The 24,410-nt window shown below is 46.7% G+C and overlaps 1 protein-coding gene across 1 annotated transcript in view; it reads right to left on the bottom strand.

The window, feature by feature from the left end:
• Positions 1-24,410, bottom strand: part of T265_13894 (hypothetical protein) — a gene marked incomplete at both ends in the record, with an annotated part of 69,505 nt that overhangs the window by 12,214 nt on the left and 32,881 nt on the right. The window contains 9 exons of the mRNA XM_009171030.1: positions 1,986-2,225; positions 5,082-5,386; positions 5,897-6,102; positions 7,407-7,692; positions 8,271-8,373; positions 11,887-12,028; positions 13,483-13,653; positions 17,814-17,909; positions 20,624-20,822. Coding sequence (XP_009169294.1) covers positions 1,986-2,225; positions 5,082-5,386; positions 5,897-6,102; positions 7,407-7,692; positions 8,271-8,373; positions 11,887-12,028; positions 13,483-13,653; positions 17,814-17,909; positions 20,624-20,822 — 1,748 coding nt within the window. The remainder of the gene's footprint in view (positions 1-1,985; positions 2,226-5,081; positions 5,387-5,896; positions 6,103-7,406; positions 7,693-8,270; positions 8,374-11,886; positions 12,029-13,482; positions 13,654-17,813; positions 17,910-20,623; positions 20,823-24,410) is intronic.

Consider the following 24,410-nt stretch of genomic DNA (forward strand, 5'->3'; position numbering starts at 1 on the left):
AGTCTGTCAGTGCCACCTGGCCGAATTCTAAGTCTCAACTCATCCTACTCCAGGTATCCGTCGCCGTGTCGACCAAGGTGCAAGTACACTGGTTAATCAATCCACTGTCATAAATGGCCCTCAATTACTGTCACTTTATGCCTGGCCTCGATGACTGGAACCTTTTGTCAAGCGTTCCTGGGAGGTCACGGTTACACGGCAGTCGTCATTTTTCAACGCCACGGCAGTCAGACTGGGTTGTTGTTCCACGATCGTCGGAGACCTGTTGAAAGGAAGGAGGCCTTCGCTGCGGAGTTATTTATTGGTAAATACCAACTGACCGGTTGCAGACCATTGGACAGGGAAGCAAAACTCTTACTTGCATCTTGTTTACAAAAACTGGACACCCATCTTCTCCTGAACGCGACTTCTTGAACTTTCCTGGATATTCATTGATTCCAATCATTTATTGCTCAAATCCAAGCAAATGCTACAAAGCGACGCCACAAATTCCGCAACAGATTTCCCTTTTTCAAGAACAACACACACTACTCGCATGCCTCCCATCAGTAGTATCGCCGTTACACTTTGAATCGCTGCGTGACAATCGTTATCTCGTGCGAGTGTATTGGCCACAAAATGTCACACGTGACCAGTGTGACTGACAAAGTCAGGAGGCCGTTCGGATTGTGGCCTTGTTAGCTTTCCGGATGTAGAGGTCGACACAGGGTGTCAGACTGTCTTGTGTGCGAGTTCACTGTCGTAGAAGGCTTTTTCACCGAATTCTGTCGTCGGGATGAGTGCAGTCCGAACATGACCGACAGATTATATGGGATGTGGGATTAACTGTGGTCGGAAAAACACCTGTGGCGTGACTGTTTCAAAAAGTAACGCAATCTCCAACACCATCTTTGAAGTTGACTTCACACAGATGATTCTCTTTTATCACTATATGTTTCGACTAAAACTGATGGCAAACTGGAATCTCGGAATCACAATGACAAAAACTAGCGCTCAGAACTCTCCTGAGAAAAAAAGGTAATGAGTTATCATAAAAGTACACTTCACAATGAGAAACAGAAATCCTCGATGATAGATCAACAAGGATGAATCAGTGGATTGTGGCCATTGATGAACTATCTTCGCGTGAAGGAGCGTGTCGCGTCGCCGGAAATCGATCGAAAGAGGGAGTTGACGTAATTCAGAAAAATCGAAGTTCATTAGTGAAGAGCTAGGAGTTTTTATCAGTGTATGTGCGTTGCGCTTCATTAGATGTTCGAATGTATTTGATTGGGATTGACCCACATCTTGATTGGCTTGTTTGGGTCGATCGAACTATGTTGGCTCGGTCAATAGAAAATCGAGGCACGGGTTCGCTTTCAGTCACGTGATGGGTCGAAGGAATGCCAAAGCGTGATACATTTCTGCGTGATACATTAGATTGTCATCGGAGTGTGTAGATGCGAAGAAAATGGTGAACACAGCCGGCAATATACTGAAATACTAGTGTAATGGTGATACTACTGATTGATGAGGCATATGAGTAGTATGTTACCTCGTAACTCCACTTTGCGTCTCTTGAAAAGTGAGATCTATTAAGGAACGTTTGGAATCGCTTTGTAGCATTGACTGGATTTGAGCAACAGTCAATGAATATCCAGAAAATTTCAGGAAGACGCGTTCAAAGAGAAGATGCATGTTCAGTTTTTGTAAATAAGATGCATATGAGAATTTTGCTTCGCTGTCCGATAGTCTGTCACTGTTCAGTTGGCGTTTTCTAATAAATGACTCCTCAGCGAGGGCGTTCTTCCTTTCACTGGTATCCAGACAGACTTGACATTTAACCTACCAACGTTCAATCGTCAAAAGAGGAGACACCATCAGTGTGCGGTTGATCACGATGTCTCCTCGTTTGGTTAGGCGACTCCTGAGAGTAAACTGCCAAACTTGACGAATCGTTCAGCGCAGCTCTTTGGAAAAAAAATAAGGCGAACACCCCGACTTACCGGCTATTGAACTTGGCTGGGTTCTCTTCTCGCGCCATATGAAAGTCCAAGTTCAGATCTGCGTCAATGCCCAACCCAAAGTAGTTGTTCATCACAAATATCCGACTCGAGTCCTCATTCGTATTGGCAGCATTCGCTTGGATTTGCAATTGTTTCTTTTGGGCATCTTTTTCCGCCTCGTCCGGTTTGATGACCACTGTCCAACGATCCAGACGGATTTTCTCAGCTTCCACAACGTCACTGTTTCATTTTGTAGAAGAATAAAAATGCGAAGGTGAGACTAGGCGGGATGTTCAACTCAGGTAGCCCCAGATCGGTGCCCATTGTTCTGATCTTGTGACGGGCAATCCTAGCGAGACTGAGGTATCTACAGATCAATATTCGCCTAACCTAACAAGTTACAAACGAATATTGCGTTCATTCACGTTGGGAGATCCCTCTTCGACCGAGGTATGTTTACATCGAAGTAAGCAAAATACCGAAACACAAGCAGATCAGCTAACAAATCTGTTAGCCAGGTGATTTTGCTTGAATCGCATCCTCGTCGCCACTATTAAGAAAACCGTTATATCAAATTGTGAGTCTTGTGTAAAAGGGTAGATAGCAAAACGCAGAACGAAAGAGGGCCAATATGAGCTTATACCTCTCATGTGACTAAGTTCAGTCACCTATGGGCTCTTAGTAATACAAACACCCCGTCAAAAAAACTAGGAATTGTTTTACTGTACACTACTGGACAAAAGAAACTTTCATCTTTTTTTCTGCGGGACGGTTCACAGGGACGTGAGGTCACCCATTCTGGCTTGTTCAAATTAAGGTGTGACTCTGATAGAAGAAGAGTGGATCAGCGGAAAAATCACGTCAGCTACTGCTGGACTATTGATCGTTTCAGCGATGAGTGGGCGGTGTTGGGTAAAACTCGGACAGAACTGCATTATCTGGGTACCACATGCTTGTACTGTGCACAGGTTAACAGTGTTCTGGTAAATGAGAACGCTGTGAGCAGATTCCGAGATCAGTGTACTTCAAGACGGACGAACTAATTTAATACAGCCCATTTACTCAGGTCATGTGACTTGTCCGCTCTATGTCCACTCTCTAAAGGGAAACCTTCCACCTGTTCGGTTACTCTACTGTTGTGTTGATCATATCATGAGTTTCCATCTTTCTGTCGGATCACGTATGTTGTAATGGTCGTACATAAAAAATCAGCTCAGTGCGCGCGTGCGCACCTGCTGCTTTTGTCGGTTGTGTTGCTATTGGTTCAGTTATTTTATTGATTATTTCAGTCCGTATTTTTGACGTATTGATATTTGCTCACTCAGTCGAGAGTGAACTTTGTTCACGCTGTCACTTGCAAGCTGGTCGAAAGTCAACTGGTTCTCGCAGTTTCACTTGATCAGTCCTGATTAAGACAGTTGCGCCGGAGAGTGTTTTTACGATCAAACAGCGGCACGAAGACATAACACACTGCTCAAAAGGTCGCTGAAATTTCTTCGATAGCCCGGTTTAACCCTTCTTGGAGCTCATCAGGTAGGCGCAGTCGCTGAGTTTCCGTCAACTCTGTGTTCTACTTGAACCCAAATTGTACGAAATTAGAGAAATACACACTCATTTACCAACAGCAGAGCAGCAAGAGGAGTTCACAGAACCTCGGTCGGTGATCAAGCCATCCGGAGGCGAACTGGGAAAAAAGTCGTTCGGCTGCAACACTCTTTTGGTGCCTAGCTGCCATGCCACACGAAGGAAGCACGAGGGCTGGGATACTGTCAGGTTGCCCAAGCCTAGACAGGGGAAGTCGAGAGGCAGACGTCGGGTCCGAACCACCGACCTTCCGGTCAGTGAATTCGCGCTCAAACCACTTGGTCCATCTCACGAACTTGGATCGCATTCTCCAGTTCAGTCACACCAGACTTGTATGATGAAATAGCAGTTGAAGTAATCGGTTCAGAGATGAAAGGGATGGGCGACCCCTATCCTCAATTGTGATCATCTGAAAAGCCATCAGGCTACTAGTGAACATTTTGTTCGGTAGAATGAATTGTACACAAACACTTGAGTGGATCCCACACACCCGTAGCAAACGACTTAAAACACTGACCAGCCGAAAGTCAAAGACTCAAATCACCAATGGTTGATGACATTGACAGAACTGGTTCAGTGGCGTGGTCAGTGGCGCTCGTGCATCAAATCCATCGCCTACAAGGCGTAGCTACCCGAACAAACTGAACATGCCTTCGCCTCTAAGGCATGGTTGTACATCCCACACTCCCGAATTCCCGTGAAGCAGCTGGAAACAATGTGCCTTTGACACACGGTTTATAGTTGACTGAATTGAACCATGATTTGCAGATAGAGTATATTCGGCCTTAACCCATCCTTACTCAGAACAGACACGTTTCTTTCTGACTTCACCGCTCCCAGTCTCCTCGGTTCATCACTCGGTTGTGGATGTTTGATGAAGTGTCTTTCAGTAACCCTCTTTCACCCGGACAGCGAGCCATTTTGCAATTACTTTCTCCATAAATCATCGTAACGCCATATCGTTTCACATTTTGTGAAGCCTCTCCTCAGATTCATGTCTCTTCTCATTGTGCCGGGGAGGTCTTCACAACCCCAAAGCGAGTGGAAGGCATGTGCTCTGATCCAGTCTTGAGGTTCTTGATTCCACGATACTTGACACACACACGCACGCACGCACAACGACAATCAATACAGCAAACCCAAGATCAACCATCTTATATTCTAGTCCACTGGTCAGTTCATCGTCAATCCACACCACCGGTATTGGTCCTCACTCTATTGGCTTGTTCTATGCCCAAGTCGTTTCATAGAAAACTAACAAACTACTGATACGATACTACTCACAAAAAACTATCGAATAACAGTGTTTGTGATCCTGTCTGATAGCAACTGACACAGACGTCGCACTTCCTGTGGCTTCCGCAGATTTATCGCTGCTTAAAAGAACTCAAAAAAAACAAGCCGGCAGTTGGAGTAAGTGTAACTGTTCCATTCTTGAAAGCGAGTCCTTTTCAGAAAACAGAAACAAGCATATGTCACGAGGGTGCCTTCTGGAAAAAAAGCACAAATTACCGCAAGATTGTCAGCGGCTCCTCTCCACCAGTATAACCGGGACCCCAACGAAGAACGCGTGCCAAATCGTTTCCAGTCCCAATCGGAAGGATTGCCATCGGCGGCGTGGGACAGGCGGCATCCTGACCAACATTGTCCAGACAGGACAAAGCCCAACCCACAGTGCCATCGCCTCCACAAACGAGAATTTTAAACCGCTTCAGATGCCGAAAGCAATGTAACCCGGGCAATGGACCCCCGCAGTCCAGATTGAAAACTTGGTGTGGATTGAGGAGCTTGCGAAACGATGTAATCAATTCGATACCCTGCGGAAAGTAAGGACAGGACAGAAGTGAGTAGTGCTCACTGACGGATGATGACCTTCTTGAATAGAGGATTCAAACGGAAAAGATCACTGGCTAAGAGAAGTGCACTCATTTGCAAACCAATTTGGTTTTCACGAGAGAACCAACTGATATACTGCAAGTGAATGTGCTGCACACAGGCTGCCTCATGTTTCAGTTGGCACGATATTCAAGATATTGCAGTATATTTTCATAAAGGAAACTACTCACAAGGTTGCTGAAAACTCTTCGACAGCCCACGACCGGTTTCGCCCTTCTTGTGGCGGCCTGTGTACAGCACATTCAGTTGTAGAAGAGTTTTCAGCACCCTTGTGAAAAAATCACTGGCTAAGTTTTGTTAGTAGTCGACTAGTTTCTAAGCTTTTGTCATGTAATGATCTGAAGCCTTGCCAGAAACCTCACGTAGTACAAACTGACTAGAGATATGAGGAGGCGATTGTGTGTGTTCCCAAGACACTGAATCAGCCTTACCTGACATCCTCCGGATTTGACGTTGACCAGCACCAAAAGCGGTTGCACATCGTTTGGCAAGTTTGCGGCAATCAGTCGAGGGAGAATCATGGCCAAAATGGGGCGGTCTTCAAACGTGCTTTGCTTCAGTATGTGGTACGCCTCGTCGGCTCGTTCGGGGTTCGAGTAGACCAGCACGAGACTGCCAAAATCATAGTAGATGACTTCTACAAAAGCAGAAAGTGCGTGTGCGAATAAGGAACGAGATGTAGTTGGTTCAAGACGATAAAAATGCTATTCGTGTTTTCGGTGGCCCTGGCAGTGTTTGTCCCATTTTACTGCAAGCGTCTGGGAGTAGTAGGCACATTGCACTACCTCCGTCACGAAGAGACTGGACCCTACAGTGGTGTGACGGTTTGCGCACCTCAGCGATCCATTGAGCTATACTGGAGAGTGTCCCGCGACACTCACAGAGTCTTTCATACCAGGTTGGTCAATGGTTAGAGGTCTGATGAACACAGTCTCCTGGCCCTCCAGGTTGGGGGTTGGAACATGTGTGGCGACTTGTTCGGTAGAAACGGTAATGCATTTGCATTTCCCGCCAAACACCGTTTCGGTTAGGCTTTTGAGCGAAAGGCTTTGATTGAGGACCCTAATCGTTTTCCTGTCTAGATGTGGGCGCCCTCGCAGTATCCCAGCCCTCGTACAACCATGACATTCACAACTAACATTACCTTCATGCCACATCGGCCGTTGCGTGGCACCTTACTTGCTGCATACAGCAGGGCAGGTAAGCAAAAACGGACTACTGCTGACGTCTGCCTTCTTCCTCCTTCACATACTTTTTCTTCCCCCTCTCCCCACCCCATTAATAACTCTCTCCTTGTAGGCCCAGCACTTAGGACTGATGACTCCGCTCGTCATGCATCGGTTTTGTGTGCAGCATCTGTTCGTCACTTGGCGCCGACATCTTCAGGAGTCTCCAAACCAGCCCTAAAGCCTCGACACTCAGTCTGTCTGGCTGCTGCGGTGGAATATGCCGGGGTTGGTATTGTGCTAATTCAACAAGCGGAAGTAACCTTACTTGACTGGATACCTGTTGATAGTCGCCTCTGTGCGGTTCGTCTGGCAACGTCTGTGGTTACGGCAGTGAAGCATCGGTACGGCAGTGAAGTATCGGTGTTGAACACTGATGTCATGCTGTCGATGGTGATGATGATGATGATGATGATGAGGTTGACTACCTCAATAATACCTGCATCGACTGAGTCTACCCTCTGGAGAACCAGCGTAGGCTCACAGAACACCAAGAGCCGCGCCACGTCCCTCCAGCTGAGGGTCACGTAGGTAGTGACTCTGATAATTTCGTCCTGGATATGTGCCACCTGTCATAAAGGACAGGTGTTTTCTTACGATTCTGGTCATTCCCATGGGATAGTCTGTCCACAGAGAGACGACTGTGTACACACGCTGCGTGCTGAACGATGGGATTCGAACTGTGTGTAAACAGCACCAAAATGGTCCAACTTACCGATTGAATCCCACCTATTTTCAACTCCTAGTCTTTCCAATAGAATGCGCTCGTATAGTCGTTGGCTCAAACCCTTCTTCAGGTTGCCGACAAACAGAGCCACACCGGGACCCGTCAGATCTTCCACTGGTTGCAAGTAGAACCGCGTAAGTCTGCAGGCCCGTACCGATTCTCGCCGGACTCGTTCCAACAGAGCCCAGATGCGTTCGCCCGCGGGCATGGCGCGTTCGGTAAGTCCGCGGTCCAAAATGGTCTCGACCAAGTGAAATTTGCGTGCATCCAAATGCTGGATGGATAAAAATGAAAGGTGGTTTTTGAAGAAAATACGAAGGTTTCGGGAATGTGCATCAATATTTTCGTGTCCAGGCAAACTGTCGACATAAAATTTCGGCATTTTTGAGATGACGCTTTGATTTTTGATTTGAATGGTAGTCAGCAGTAGACGAGTTCTGGATGGATAAGTGTACACTCAAACACCAGCATGTTCTTTTTGTAATGCGCTACTCATAAGGTGGCCGGAAACCCCTCGACAGCCCACGACCGGTTTCGCCCTTCTACTTCGGGCTCATCACGTAGGCGCAGTCCCCGAGTTTCCGTCAACCTTATGTTCTACTCGAAAAACCAAATTAGTTGATGGCTGTTAAATCAAACTGTATTGGAATGCACTAGTCGCAGCAACCAAGCAAGCATTTTGTTGCACAGTTTATTGACCAATCGGTGGTTATAAATTTGCACCAATGAGCAGCTAGAAGGCACAGATCGATATAGCTGTCAACTATTGATTTCAATATTCACCTCCATAAATGCACGCTACCGTGTTACTGTTTGGAATAGGATTCACTCAAAAATAAAAATGTGACTTACTTCCAGGTTGAATCTCCTCAGAGCCAACACGATAGCATCATGTGACGTGGTCTCTCGGGTTACGGGTACGGAGACAGGAGCTAGCTCGGTATCACATTGTTCTCTGTGAAACAAAAGCATAGTTTTGGAGGCTATGTCGTGAAAGTAGAGTCGAGATCATAACCTAGAATCGTTTGTACGGCAAGGACTACAAGAATGGGGAGATTGCTTAGAAAGCTGACAAGTGAGGGAAGGTTAAACCGAGGAACCTGAACACTGTGAGTCTTATACCAAGAGTACAAGCATCTAATCCGACCTTTTCTAGGTGAACAATGGACAAGACAAGTTTTGCCCTGACTGAAGTCCATCTGCAAAGTATATCTAAGACGAACACTGTCTTCGGAAAACCGTGGACAGTGTAGTTGAGCAGCGCTCCTCCAGGCCTTTTCGAAACCCCAAGCGAATTGGCCGGCTGAGTTAAGCTGTCTTCACAACTTTCTCCGGCGGTGAATCTTGAGAGAACATACTGTTCCGTTGAAGTTGATCGACATGATCTGCCTTACATGGAGAGATGGAATGACCATTGAACACACAGTTAATTGGACACTAAAGTAACCGGCCTGATGAAGTATCTTGTGTAGTCTGATGTACTGGAGCAAGATGCGTTCGTGACATTTGTTAGTTTTTCGGCGATTATGTACCCACGTGCGGTTCGGAATCGGATTTAGCTATCAACAAGGGTACAACAACTGGGAACCCGAGCATGGCTGGAGAGTCAGAGACGGTTTGTACAGGGCTAGAAATGATGCTGCATGTAAGATCGGCGGGTCTGTTGTAAGTCATGGTTGGTCTATCTCGTTGCTTGGCAAGGAGGTACGGTCGTCATCCGTCAGCTCCCGCAAGTTTGTGCGATACCGAACCCCCACAGTGTGACGGCATAAAAGTGTTCCCAGGAGTCGCCGAAGCGGGCCGAACCAGGGGGTCAAGCATGTCACAGCGTTATCGCACCCGATTAACGATGTCAGGCAGATACTGATTAGAAACCTGGGCCAGTTGTTCGCATTTATCAATACGGACATTTACGTTTGAAGTTGACAGCATCAGCGGAAACCGCACTCGGTTCACCTACTTTCGGTAGATCAACCACTGTCGGTTTAGATTCGACAGATCTAGAAAAGAATCATTCAACCGGAGTACGCAACAAAGATACAAAACACCCCCGGACAATATCACCAAAGGTCACAGACTGGAGGTTGGCAACACGCTGGGCCTAGCTCAAATGTCACGTGAACGCAGGCCAACCAGTCCTAGCAGTCTGACAAGGTCAGCTTCGGAAAGTGGCGGGTGCATCACTGCATAAAGTACAAGATGATACACACCGATTCTCCACAGACATCCGCAGACTCTTGATACCACTCCGATTGTGGTGGCGCGTAGGAAAGGGGTCAACATCATCATCATCATTGTCAGCTGTGATAACCACGTACTTGTGGTGGTTTTAGCTGCCACAGTTGCGTTCACCGATGATTCGGGAAGGTGGGCTATGTAGCTGCGCATTGGAGGCGGGAGCTGATAAATTTGTGCGTAAGTACCTCGGGAGATTGGGAAAGGAGCTATGCACTGAAGGTAATGGCTTGGATTTACGAGAGCCAGTGAGGGTGCTACTGGGCCATGTCTGACAACGTCTCAAACCATTGATTTGGCCCGTCTCAATGTCCTCATCCAGGGAGACGGCAATGACCAGCAGAGCTGAATTTGCTGGTATTGGCTATCAGACTTCGCTGCAAAGTCATTGTTTGACCTCTCCCAGTTTGTTTCCATCCTTCGAGTGGTTCGACAAAAAGAACCCTTCGAGGTAGTCGGTCGACTGGCATACGGAGCACGTGGCCAAGCCAGCGCAACCTGTGGAAAGTCGTTAGTTCATCTATCGTGGGTGAGTTATTTCTTCCGAATATCATCGAACGTATTTCAGTACTGATGAAGGTCAAACGGCTTCCGCATCAGAGTTTACATGTTATCCCGTTAGCACCAAAAAGGATGTATCTGAAACGCGAACACGTCCAGCGATTCAAAACACATGATATCAGTGGAATCCTATCCGACACAAGGTCATTCTACGACACTTTGTTTCACGACGAGACACTACCAAAAGTGTTTTCAGGACTGAGGTATTCTTTCGCGAGAAAAGAGCCATTGCAGTGAGTTCATCTGAAATACTTCAAGTTGTGAGCAATGCGAAACCAACACATGGTGATGATATTGTGTCTTGGCGCCCACAAATCGATGAGAGTTATAGCAGAGGTGTTGTTATATCTGCTGATTCGTCGGCCTGTGGTATCTGCTGCTGACCTGCTCCAGGGCCTAGTGTCGGAGAGAAAAAGACTCACGGAAGGGAACACAATAGCTATATTCCAACGAAGTGGTTGCGAGAGCACGAGTGCGTGCGAGTGCGAAAATTACAACGGCCTCAAGCTTTTTATTGGAAGGACACTGTCTGAACTTGGTCCAATGCTGACGCACGCGGTCTGGCTTTAGTACGAGGCAGCGACGTGCTGCATATTGCGGAGGCGTTGTCTGTCCTTGATCAACGCTGACTCGCGCTGTCTGGGTTTGATGCAAGCCTGTGATGGGCTGCATATTGAGGGGGCGTTGTCTGTCTGGCCAACACCCGGCGGAGCTGAGAGTCTCCGTAGATTCCGGGCATTCAGTGGTTGCTTTCAGAAAGCTGACCTTCCTGATAGGTGTAGAAAATTGTGAGGAACACCTGAAAAATTCGTTTGAGCTTTTCAGGTGGGTGTTCAATCGTTTTTGCCGCATCACCAATGCTATTTGGTTGCATTTCTTTGCGTAAAACTTTCCGCAGAATCTATTGCTAAATTTCGCCCGTTTGACAAGATGCTACTGACAAGTTCAACACAAAGCTGGTGACCGTTAGGCAGAGCAGAACGCAGCAAAGCAAGTACAATCCACAAAAAAAAGCAAGATACAACGAATTCTTGAACACTGGGGGGGGGTTGAAGCTAATGTGAATGGGGGATTCATCCGAGGCCCACTGCATTCCGATTTGCTCACAAGTGCTTAGCCGTATAGACCCCGAAATCGTTTGAGTCAGTGGCGAATTGTACTAGACAGACCCACGATGTACTCAGTTCCCGCCGTAGCATACAATGCCCGCCACTCAGGGACACATTTGAGGGGGAAGGCTAAAATCATCTCACGACAACAGTGACGGAAGGTAACGGCATGCATCGCATGAATCATCAGGACACTGTAATTTCTCCCACATCCGGGTGCAATTGCTCGGTAAAGGCTGCTACTGCGACCCAATTGGATGGATCAGAAATACGCGCCACCCTTGAACAATTGTTACTGGCTGAGAAACCGAACAGGTCTGCGACTGCACACAGACATGCACAGCAGAGCTCACGACCGCACTGAATGACCCAGAGGACTAACCAATCAAATGTAAGTAATGACTACTTCGCCCGTTGGCTGTTGGTTGGTGTTTGCTACTGGACAGTGAGTCACAACACCTTTCCAAGCGCTTCCACCGGGACCACCGTTTCGGGCACTGCAGAACAACCTCGTACAACTTATAAGTCTGCACGCAGGTGTGTTTAGGGGGGGGACAACTTACCCCATTGCACCAGGATAGACTTGAATGTATTCTCTGTCGACTGAGCGTTCTCGAACTCGAAGAATGATTTGTGGTCGCCGCGTTTCGAATTGCAACTGCGATTTGAAAGACGAAGTGTTGACCAACACGTGCTCTGCGCCGTCTGAAATGAGGACGGAAAGACAAGCGGCGACCGAGACATCAAGATGCAATTTGGCGTGATTCCACACATCGCAACGCACACGGGACGATAGATGGTGTCGAGTCATGAAGTCAACTTAACGATAAAAGTGTTTTTAGTGATTAGCAGTTAGAAAAAAACAATGTTTCTTGGAAAAGAAGGAGTGAATTTCCAAAGTATGTGGATTCAACCTCGTTTTTCTTGGGTATGCGCTAAAATAACGGTGCCTGACCAATGAGTAACACTCAACCGAAAACGTGGAATCTAGCGTATTGTTTTATAACCGACGCATCAGACTAAAAAATTAGGCAAACTGTTGCATCGTGAGTGGCCGTCTATTGGTTACGCCTGCACTGAGCCTGCCAGACTACGCGATAAGGAGAAGACAGAGAACCGTGTTTGGTGAGCTCCGCCAACGCACCTGTCCAGAACGTGTGGTACCGATGATGACATTGGGGATGCATCATTCTCTGCACATGTACTTTTTTCATGTCTGGGCGCGTCCTGACACAAACTCCGGAATACATACCGGTTGGATGCATAATGTCCACCTGGATACGCTCATCGACTAAGATTACCTAAAGACGAAACTCCTCAGGCTAATGGACCTGAAATTCACCAATCGGACAATTTCTCTGAACCGTCAGGTTAGCAGACCCAGTAAAGCAAAAGGTTTTCACAACCGGCACACATGGTGATGGCTGCATTTGGAAGCAAACACTACCGAATGTGGTAAAGTACATTCATGTGGGGAGAGTACATCGCCTAGAGCATGTCAAAGGTCAAATGACATTGCAGAGTGTTCGCTCTCACCAGCTATGAGTGTATCGGGTAATTCCATCACCTTGCTTCATTACAACGGCCTAATTCGAGAGTCCTCGCCTATCCGCAAGCAGCAAAATGTTGGGCAACAACTTGGGTCGACCTCAGCTATGATAGTTCATAGCTTTCCTTGAAGAGATCACTGCAAGGAACAAATAGAACGTAGCCTCTTTCTTGTGAGAACGTGACGACTGAATTACCCCTCAATCGGTACTAAATGCGGTGCCTTCCAAATCCGGTTCGTCTGTTTCTTCATACCTTAAAGGATTCATCTAAAAAGCAACTCAACACTGTGTTGCTCATATTAAACTGTCAGTAAGTTCACACTACTACCTGGATGTTACTCGAATGAACAGTATCCATTCACAAAGGTGTAGACGTCTTTGTAGCTGCGCCATTTCCGTGGGAAAGTACTTTGGCACCATTCAAAATGCCCATTTTCTGGTAGTCTCTGTCTGAATGACCTTCAGCAATGGAGAAGTACTGTGTGAATGGGACAGTCAACAAGTTGTCAGGCGCAGCTCGATCTGACCAGCGGCCAGTCCTAGAATGTCGCTGACTCGATACTACTGATTTATCGATGTCACATCAGCTATTCGACTTAGATCACTCACCTCGCTCATTCAGCTCGACAAGACAGTAGGATTTTGCCTCATCCGGTGGGAGTTGAAAGGCCTTCAGTGATAGTTCAATCACCTTGTGAACGGAGACACTGCGTCCGAGGCTCAGGTATCGACACTGTCGTTTTCGGTATCGAGCCATTCCGTCGTAGACGCGAACGTAATCTGGCGAACGGGGTGAAGAGCAAAGGAGTCACAGTTGGTATACTTGGCAGTATTTATTCATTACTGTCAAATTTTTGTGAATTTTTTGGTTGTTGACAGGGGGGCAAAACGTCCATTGAAAACTAGAAATTCTAGGGTTAAACGAATCCGTTTGTGTGGTAGTAAATGGTCACTTTAAATAGAAAAAGGATCAAAAACCCCTTTGGTTTTCAGATGCTCAAGACCAATTTGGAAATAAGTGCTCCAAGGGGATGACCAATTCATGCGATTAAGCGTTTTCGGGTAGTCTGGAGGCCATTCTTATCACGTCCGACTGATGGGCTCTATGTCACAGTTCACAGCGGTGTCTACTCATGCAGAACCATATTCACCTAACATGGGTGGGGATTTACCTCTACATCAAAATCTTTGCCATGCCTTCCGGTTTTGTAGAGGCACGCACTGTAAGGGGATGGAGCAGTGCGCACGCCAGGACTGCCGAAAACAACTCTACGAACCCTAATTCATAGAGCACGGCGTGTGACTTGAATTGTAAGGGGAGGTGTTGGGCGCGGTGCTGCGTAGTGCGTAATGTACAAGTACAGGTCGGTCGATAACTGCTTCATCTGACTGCTATCCTCGATTCAGTTCCTAGTGCCGGAAAAAAACACTCGCCGACAAGGAAATCACCAGCTTTATTGCAAAAAGCGAGTAGGTGCGAGTGCAACGGTCTCGCGCTGTACTTGACCTTGATCCAAGGCCGTTTGATCGGCGTCTGGTGGAATTTAGATGTCTCAGTAGGTTTAGATTGTTCTTGAATAATCTTAATGAATCTGACAATAAAACACTTGACGAGGCCACAGGGAGGTTCTGACGGACGCAACGTCCAATCGCGTGCCGGATAAAGTGGAAATTGATAAAATGGCTGTTAGCATTGATGGGACCGTTTTTCATTCGTTTACCACTGTGACAGATGACGTGCTTGGTGCTGCTGCCAGTGTTCGACTGAATGTGACAGATACAAGAATGTAAATAGAGATCTCGTCAAGCTGAAAAGCCGACAAGCACTGTTCCCTCCTTGGCTAGAATCATTAGCAATGCACCCCTCACGAAACTTAGAGAATTTCGAACAGGAAACCTCCCGGCCAGTGGCTGAGAACTAAATCGTTCGGCTACAAGCGGATGAAAAGCGGTGTGATCAGCTGTAACTTGGAAAGCGTGTGGTGCCAATCATTCTTCAACCACAGAAATCGCATCACGTTTTCCCATGCTGATTGGTTCCTCGAGTGAGGACTTCTCAGCTAAAGGTCACGAGCATCTTGTGAAATTATTTTTCCTCGGAGATACTACTTATAGACTGGTGGTTTTGTGGAGCGATTTGATGATCTTCAATTAAGATTTCGTCCGTTCAGTGAAGACAATCTATGCTACGTTCAAGTGTTCACTCACTGATTGAAAGGTCACGGGTTCGAAACACCCTGAAGTCTTGTGAGATGCGCACTGCTGATGAGTCCGAATAGGGATGAAGCAGCATCTCGGCTTTGCACCACCGTTTTTGCTTCACTAACGGGACGAAATTTCATTTGAAACTTTCGAAAAAGTTTCTCACATTCCCAACAGAGACAAGAATTCCGTATGAGGATAAAACGTGGCCATCAAAGTCGCGAAAGACAGGTGTGGAAGATCCCGTCGCCAACTCAAGGGACGAACATTTGATAGCAGTTAACGGAGTGGAGGATAGAACACTTCTGGGAGATCGAAACGATTAGGGGTGGAATTCTGTGCCCGTGAATGTGAGCGGATCTCAACCGCGTCAGAGGCCAGCTTCCCTATACACTACTACAGTGCCTGAACGCTGGCTGCGTTCTCTTCGATAGCTGTTCCGTACGAGCGATGAGAACAAGGCGGTTGAAGAAACCGAAACCTGTTGCCAACTGAAGGCCCCTCGTCTGATTAATTCCACAATTGTTTTTTAGGTACCAGTGCAACAGTGATACTACTTGTTGGGGCATGCGAGTAGTATGATTTCTCGTAACTCCGCTTTGTGTCTCTTGAAATGGGAGATTTATTACGGAACTTGTCGAGTCGCATTTGCTTGGGTTTGAGCAACAGTCAGTGAACATTCAGGAAAGTTCAGGAAGACGCGTTCAGGGATAAAATGGATACTTAGTTTTTGTAAACAAGATGCATATGAGAGTTTTCCTCCCCTGTCCAATAGTCTGTAACTGTTCAGTTGGCATTTTATAATAAATAACTCCGCAGCGAAGGCCTTCTTCCTTTAACCAGTAGTCTTTTCCAGATGGTTTGAACTTACTGACATGAAGGTCAGTGGTTCCAAACTAATAATGGCATCTCGATTACTCCTGTCTGGAATTGAACAATCTGGCGGTACCTCAAAATTAGTTCTCATTCCAGGTGGCATGGCAACTAGGCAACCAGGTTTTATTATCCCCATGATCCATGTGTTCGATTGCCTTACAAAGAGGACGGAGGGATACTTTGTTAAAAAATCTTCTGTTTGCGATAATTCTACTCCAATGGGGCGAGATGGCCCAAGTGGTTAGAGCGCGAATTTACTGACCGCAAGGTCCTTGGTTCGAACCCGTACTATGTCTCTCGACTTCTCCTGACTATGCTTGGGCAAGCTGGGAGTATCCCAGCCCTCGTGCTTCCTCCGGGTGGCATGGCAGCTAGGCACCGGAAGGGTGTTACAGTTGAACGAATTTTTCCACCTCAGTGTGGTTTTGTCAGCGGTGTAATTGTTGGCCAGATGCCACCGACGAACTTCGAGACAATACCAACTTTTACCTGACTTTGTTTCGCGCTCAGCTGTCACTGGTTGAAAACTCTTGTTGAAACTTTCGTGAACTGTGCACCGCAGACGATTCCGAGTACTTTTCGGCTTCTTCAGCATAGAATGTCTTCACTGACAGGTCTGTCATCTGTAGGTATACAAAACGTTGGCACGACTATGTCTCCGCTTCCCGGTGGCTTTTTAGGTCAGTCTTCTTTTTTTCGGTCACCTCTTGGCATCAAGAACTGTCTCTGCAGCTTGGACCAAACGGCGTACAAGTGCAGTGGGCTCGACGGAAATGACTGTTTTAACCTCGCAACCGATCAGGGTCCAGCTGAACCCCGTTTCAATTCGTACTTCTACCAGGAGATCCACGGACCAGAACAGTTATGCTTAGTAATGGCTCAACTCCACTTTGGTGTACAAAACTGATTTGACCTTGTAAAGACAGGGGAAATCAGGCAGAACTTATGGGATGCGCAAACTGTGTTGGGAGAATCGACCGAAACATGCCTTGGAGTTTGACTGGACAGCAGAAAGCCCTAATGCAAATACCGGTGAGGTATTTTATCAAACCCCGGGGGTCCATCCTAACTTTATGTGCTCATCAGTATTGAAGACCAGTGAGCAACTGCTTGAGGACAGTTATGTGGGGCTATAAAACCTGTCACAAAAGTACGCCTTGCTAAGTCGCGACCACTTTCTAACTGACTTTTTGGTGTGCATGTGTGCCGGTAATGTACAGATGGACCGCAGTTGCTACGACCAACCATCCAGACGATCAGTCAGAAGCAGAGGCTACCGCTCACACGCCAAAAAGAAATTTATAAGTGGAAGTACAGCAATGCTCAACGTCCTGCTGGTCTCGCCTCGGTTGGTGACGAAACGTCTACCCAGCTCAGCGAACAGAACAGCAACCAACAGGAGAAATATACTTTGCAAATCAATTTCGTTTTCACGAAAGACTCAACTGAATCTATCATTTATGATATTGTACAACTGAATGTGCTGCACACAGGTCACCCCATGTTCCAGTTGGCACGATATTCGAGATTCACAAAGGAAACTACTCGCAAAATTGCTGAAACCTCTTCGACAGCCCACCACCGACTACGCCCTTCTTGGGGCTCAACATCAATTAGGTCCAGTCCCCGAGTTTCCGTCAATCTCATTTTATTTCCGTGACCTTACTGAACAATGGTCCTGACCAGATTAGGTCTGTTGCCTAATACTAGGTTAGGAACGATGGGGATGGAACTCAGATGGAACGTTGTACCTGCAAGTGATATTGTTCCGGCATAACAAAGCCTTGATGGACAACCGAAAATGGACATTAGCACGCGACAGAGAAAAGGAAACAAGATGATAACGAGACGGAGGTACTCACCATCGAAATCTGACCGTTCTTTAATCGATCGCCTGTCCATCCCTGACTCCTCTGGACTATCCCCACTACTGGAAAATTCATCAGTCAACGATTGAACTGTCAAACACAATGAATAAACAAATTATTGAGTGAAAAGAGTTTACCAATTATCGGTATATAAGTAGTATCGTGTGCCATCCACAAATAGACAGATGGTTGATTAGACATGGACAATACACAAGGGAAAGTCTGTCACGTGACCGCTTCCCGAATGGCTGACCATATGGGGTGGACGTACCAAATGGGCCAATCACAATAAGACGGAGGCAAGGGGAGGAGCAGTTCCGGCAACGCGACAAAACAACTCACAGGAGAACCGGATGTTTGCTTCAATGACTCGATTCGCAACACAATAAACACGCAAATCTGGCTGTTTTTCTCTCCGGTACATTCTACTGTCCACGTGAGAAGCTTGGAAGAGCTCAAGATGTGGACGGAACAATAAGATGAATTCATAGGGAGATTACTGAGACAAACATCCAAGTTCCAACGAATTTGAGTCGAAACAGAGCTGAAAATTTCGGGCTGTCAGGTGACTCGCAATCGGTCAGACACAAATAGCAAGCGGGGCATAGTAGGCAAAAGGCGCAAGTGACCCGAGAGGACCGTTTCCAGTTTATCCGTACAATCGATCACGTTATGGGTTGGTCAATCTTCAGATAGACCGGGACTCATTTAAGTCCCGGGGTCCCCATCCAGGTAGTTGGAAGTTATCGACCCGACTCGTCTTCACAATGACCGTTCGCAATGACGGTGTTCCAAACCCAGGGTGAATCATCGTTGAAGGCATGCGATAAATCAATCTCAGCCTGACGTGTGGACATTACTGCCTGATTGGACGGGTCGGCTGCGTTCAGAGTGTGCTCGTCTTATGAGTCGGATGACCGTTGAGCTTTTGAGCACTGTTGAGTTCTAATAGGACCGGATGAAGGGTCCTATGGCTCTATGGATCTCTCTGTAACCAGGTGGTAGTAACTGGGCACACGATTGGTCATCGTAACAAAGTGAAATGATCATCCACTTGAAATACGAATCGATCGATCCATTGCGCTTCCCATCAAGTCATGTTAAGAACTACCAAACACTGTGACATAAAGGTTAGTTCGATATAGTTCTCCTGAAGAGACCTCGGCTCTATTCATGTCTCCTTGGAGCGTATCGATCACTGGGCGAAGCTACATGGAACTCTCTAAAAGTTATCGATTTCGACGCTCGGTTTCCTATGAACGTTTCTCCTGCCAGAGGGGAAGACAGACACACTATTCGTTTGTGAAGATGTGTCAAACATCAGTGAAATGGACAGGTTCAAAAATCACTTGGTTCCAAGGTGATTGGTCGTTTTAGTACACAGCAGACTAGTCAAAGAAATGACAAGGCCAGTAGACAGAACACGTCAAAAACGGAGCTTGGTAGTACGGTTGTCTCTCTCCGGAGAGAACATTCTCGAGTGAGACCGTCTGTGTCTTGACGTGTACGATATCAGCGAGTGCCTTAAGATTGTGCAATATTTGGGGGTTCCAGCGCGTGGGTCTCTCCGACAAACAGGTTAGTTGCACCGAGTTCCTTCGTTAATATAGTACACATTTTGCCAACGTTTTCTCACCCCAAAGTTGTGGGTGTGACGAACTACTTAAATAGACTGAGTAGCCACTGTCCAACTGCTTAGTTTGCATCTCATGTTCAAATCGAATATTCACAAGAATGAAGCTAAAAATTTCTCTGGGGACTGGAAACGTCGAAAACTGAGATGAGGTTTGACAAGTGCTAAATGATAGACACCCATGAGCTCCAAGGTCATACAAACTTTTCCCGAAAAAGGCATCCTATGTAGTGCATACGAGGGCTTCATCCAAGATCACTTGCTCATATCCTGTGTCGGCAGGTGAACGTGCCAGCTGAAATACGTAATCAGCCACGCGAAATGCAGGGTTCAGAACAAGTCAGTAGAGTGGTACGGAATCGCCTCTCCAAAGAAGTCAGGGAAGCTTCCTGGAGAAGACACACACTGATGTGTTGTGAGCTTCCTTCAGGAAGGGATTGCCTTATAGAAGCGCGATTTTAGTCGGCTCTTTAAAGAGGGCTCTTCAGGAAGGGATGTCTCAAAAAAACTGATTGCTTGTGCGTGTAGCGGTTGCCCAATCTGATTAGTGCATCCCCACCCACTGTCTCCCTCGCGCTTTGTTTTGTTCCACATCCCACCAAACGAAATCGGTGGTACTATTACAACTTACACTCAAAACGATAAGTCCTTCGTTTAAACTTTTCCCTCGCGCTTGTTTTGTTCCACATCCCACCAAACGAAATCGGTGGTACTATTACAACTTACACTCAAAACGATAAGTCCTTCGTTTAAACTTTTTTGGTACTGTATTCAACTTGAGTAAGGTGCGTGCACCTAGTTGTTGTAACCTCACGCTCTCAAAAGACAGGTTTTATTAGTGTCTCTTTCTCGCCTTCTGATTTACCAGGTGGGTTTTTGTTGTTAACAAAAGAGAACACTAATATACGCAAGAAATTATTGAATGTCTCTATGCGGAGGGTGTCAGTACCAGTCCGTAAGTCCTTGTGAGAGTTGAATTGTAGAGAGGGCGAGCAATTTCACCTCATGGGGACCGATGGGTCGAGCACCGAGTTGGATACACATCTTGGATGACCGCTTTTCATACCTAGCATGTGTTGATAAAGCTTTGTTCCGTTGGACTCCTATGAACGTGGGATATATGGCCACCAAGAGTGAAGGACAACTTGTCGGGAGGGAGAAAGAAACTTACCCCCCATCAGGGTTTCCGGAGGTGGCCTCGTCATTCCGATAATTTGTTCCACAAGGAGACTTGTTCGAGGCAGAGAGACACAAGCAGGTGGTAACATTATCTCACGCAAAACGCCAAAATCGCATTCTATGGGGAGATTCTTCTGACAGGAAAAGTGTGCCTGTGTGAGGGAGAAGACGGTAGAACTAACCCCAGATGCCTGGAAAATAGGAGCCTATTCGAGAAGTTAATTTTCTAGGCTTTTAAGGCAAGTGAAATAACCCAGCTGTGAGAAAGTACCAATCAAAGTAACAACAAACGGCCAACTACAAACTGAAGTATACGGGAAAGAAACGCATACGGACCAGATTCTGAATTACCACAGCAACCATCCGGACTGTCACAAGCGGAGCTGTGTTCAAACTCTATTAAAGCGGGTGGAGACACATTGCAAAACACAACAGAGACTTAGAAAAAAGAAGAACGAAGACTCTACGAGATATTCGGAGGAATTTCATATCGGAGGGCTTTCGAGACCACCACAAAGCTGATCCGTCAACGCGACCAGAACAGAGGAAGATTACGCTGCCGTATATCAGAAACGTGGCGGAGATGACTGCACGACACTTACGGCAACATGGAATTGCAGTCGCCTTTAAGCCTACAAACACGTTGAGAAGAACCCTCTCGAAACCAAAGGGAGGCTTGGATGAATTGAAGAAGACTAACTTGGTCTACAAACTTAAGTGCAACGACTGCGACAAACACCATGTTGGCCAAACGGGAGGAAAACTTGCTACCAGAATACACGAACACAAGCTTGCCAGCAGAAGGCGTGATTTAATGTCACTTGTCTCAATTCACGAAGACGTTGGAGGACACAGGTTCAATCGGGATATCGTTCAAATACTTGCTCACGCAAGAACAAAACAGGAGCGAGAATTTGCCGAGGCGTGGTACTCCACATAAAAATCGATCAATAAACTCATCGACATTGACCCAGTCTATCAGCCGTTGCGAGCGAAAGAACCACACGGTCACGGGACTCGGAGCTAAGAAACCTAACGGCAACCAACGGAGTAACTGGGTCAAAGGAAGACAATCACTAAAATCAGAGGGCCGCTGAATCAACCAATCAAGGGAACAAAACCCACACCACAAAACGAGAAGAAAAACGGCCGAATCACAACAGAACAACCACACACAGAACTGACGAATTGAATGCACCCAAAGAACCAACCAGAAACAGGAGGTTGAGACCGCGTCTGATTCAAACTACGCGAAGACCGTTTTCAAAACTACCAGATACTGTTTGGATGCTATATAATCACAGGCAGAAGAGGAGCAATTCAGTCACTCAACCCTGTGCTGACAATGTCACCTCGATTGGGGATGAAACGTTTGCAATCCAACTGCCAAGCTCGGCGAACAGAACAACAACCAAACAGCGCAACCGAGCTACCTACATTCCACAACATCGCTAAGAAAGTATCAGTGTCCGCGATATAGTCGACGCAGTGTTCCAACCTCTGTGCGTTCTCTTGCGTATGTCCATTGGTTATTTCAAGTGCTGGTAAATCGAGATAACGTTGAGCAGTAGCCGAAAGCCTTAGCAAAGACGAGTTCGTTTGAAACAACCGGACTATGCACGAAGTAGAAGTGTCGGAGAGAGGCGCAAACTTAGGTCGAAACCAGAGACCCCAAAAGCATGGCAACAATGAAGGCAGTCACTAGCATTATCCCCATTCAACCGAAAGTGGCTGTGACACTTGGCCTATTAGAGCAGCGGAAATGAGACGTCTTCAGGTGTTCGACAATCGTTGTCTCAGAACCATAGCTCGTGTCGATTGGTGTCGGCGAATCCGTGACGAGGCAGTTAGAAAGCGCGTTTTCAATTGTGCAACGGATGCCTCCATTGAAGAATGTGTCCAGCATCAGAAAGTGCATTGGTTGGAACACGTGTTGTGTATGCCGAACCATCGTTTGCCGAAGAGAGTGCTGTTTTCCATGCCCAACTCAGAGTGGCGTAAACAGAGAGGTGGCCAACCCCTGACTTGGCAGAGGAGTATGAAGGAGATCACGAAACGCTTGGGTGCTATCGGTGCTACTCACCTTCCAGGATGGGGACCACGTGATCCTCACTATGCTTGGTTGGAGACACTACAAGATATGGCTGGCAACCGATGTCAGTGGCGTTCTTGTTGTCAGTTTCTATCCAGATTGCCTGAGTGAATGTCTATAGGGTGTAGACACCTCGGGATGATTGTGGTTAGCTCGCACTAAGTTCCTTCCCTGTCCACCTTTACTCTTTTCTTCACAATAAGGCTTTCAAATAACTCATGGTTGTATGGCAGCGCAACACCGGTTTTGAACACTGATGTCATGCTGTCGATGATGATGATGATGATGGGATAGCGGTCATTCGATAGCAAGCAGGGCTGTCTGAAGTTTTTAGAAGGATGACAGAACAAAATGCAACTTAGGCATTTGAAGAATCACCACTTTCCAGTTGATAGGATTGGGGAGTGTGAAAATCTCTAAAGCGCAAGGAATTCTCTTCAATATCAGACATACTCATTCATTACTGAGTATAAAATGAACTTTGGAAGTCTTGAGGTGACTGATGACCTAGTGGTGTGGAAAGAAAACAGAAGCCATGGAACTAGTGGGCACGAAAGGAATGAAAGAAGTTAACAAGTAACGGGCTGTGTTTATCGCTGAAAAAGAGTCACTGACAAACGCAATTCGAATCTGTTTTACGAAGCTCTGATTGGCAGAGATCCCCCTCAACGGGATTGGTCAGCTAAGGTGATGTACAGAGGAAAGCCAGTTGGACACGTTTGTTCTTGAAGACCACTTGGAAATACAAAAAGTAGACTATGCTGGAAAGTCTCTAGGTAAAAGTTGCCCACGACAGCGCACGGGTCTCGCAGTCTTCGGACTGTCAAATATCCCATTATCTAGTTTCTGGCAAATGATAAAACGTGTGATGCAATCGCCCTCCAAAAGTGAAAATGTTGACTCATCTTGCGCAGTTAAATCCCTTGGTTTATGCAGTTTAGTATTCATTGGCTATTTAACTGAGGGTCTGCGAAAGCCGTACCACGGACTGCTTCCTTTGTGAACAGATTACTCATATGTTGTAAGTAGTGAGGACGAAATTCACGAATGAAACAGAACAGACCTCTGATGCCAAACATCACGTCACACTTTATCGGATAAGCGCCCTGGTGGCATCCCATAGGTGAAAAACTTTAGGATTAGTCGATGAGATTCTGATTGTTGTACTCGGCGCGTCTGGTTGGCCCTTCGTGAATGGGGTTGACTGAGGGCGACACCTTAATTGATTGGTCGTGATTTCTGCTCAAGACCCTTCTCCAGGTGCAATCTACGTAACCCAGAGCTCAAATTAAACGTAAGAGGAACGCCATGGAACTAAAATCTACAGTCCGAATACGAATCAACATCGCACGAAACGGCCCAAGTGGTTAGAGCGCGTGAATTTACTGACCGGAAGGTCCGTCATTCGAACCCGACCTCTGCCTCTCGACTTCCCCCGTCTAGGCTTGGGCAACCCGGCAGTATCCCAGCCCTCGCGCTTCCTCCGGATGGCATTACAGCTAGGCACCGAAAGGCTGTTACAGCTGAACGATCATTAGTTTATTAGTCATAGAATGCAACATTTGAGTTCTTTGGATTGAGCAACAGCCAGTCACACGCTGTAGACCAAAGTGAAATGTAGTCAGTACTTTAACCTTCTTGTGTGATGACCTTCACACGTGACTGTGTTATCCACGAAGGATCACTT

Source organism: Opisthorchis viverrini, assembly GCF_000715545.1.
Source record: "Opisthorchis viverrini unplaced genomic scaffold opera_v5_116, whole genome shotgun sequence".
NCBI classification, from domain to species: Eukaryota; Metazoa; Platyhelminthes; class Trematoda; order Opisthorchiida; family Opisthorchiidae; genus Opisthorchis; species Opisthorchis viverrini.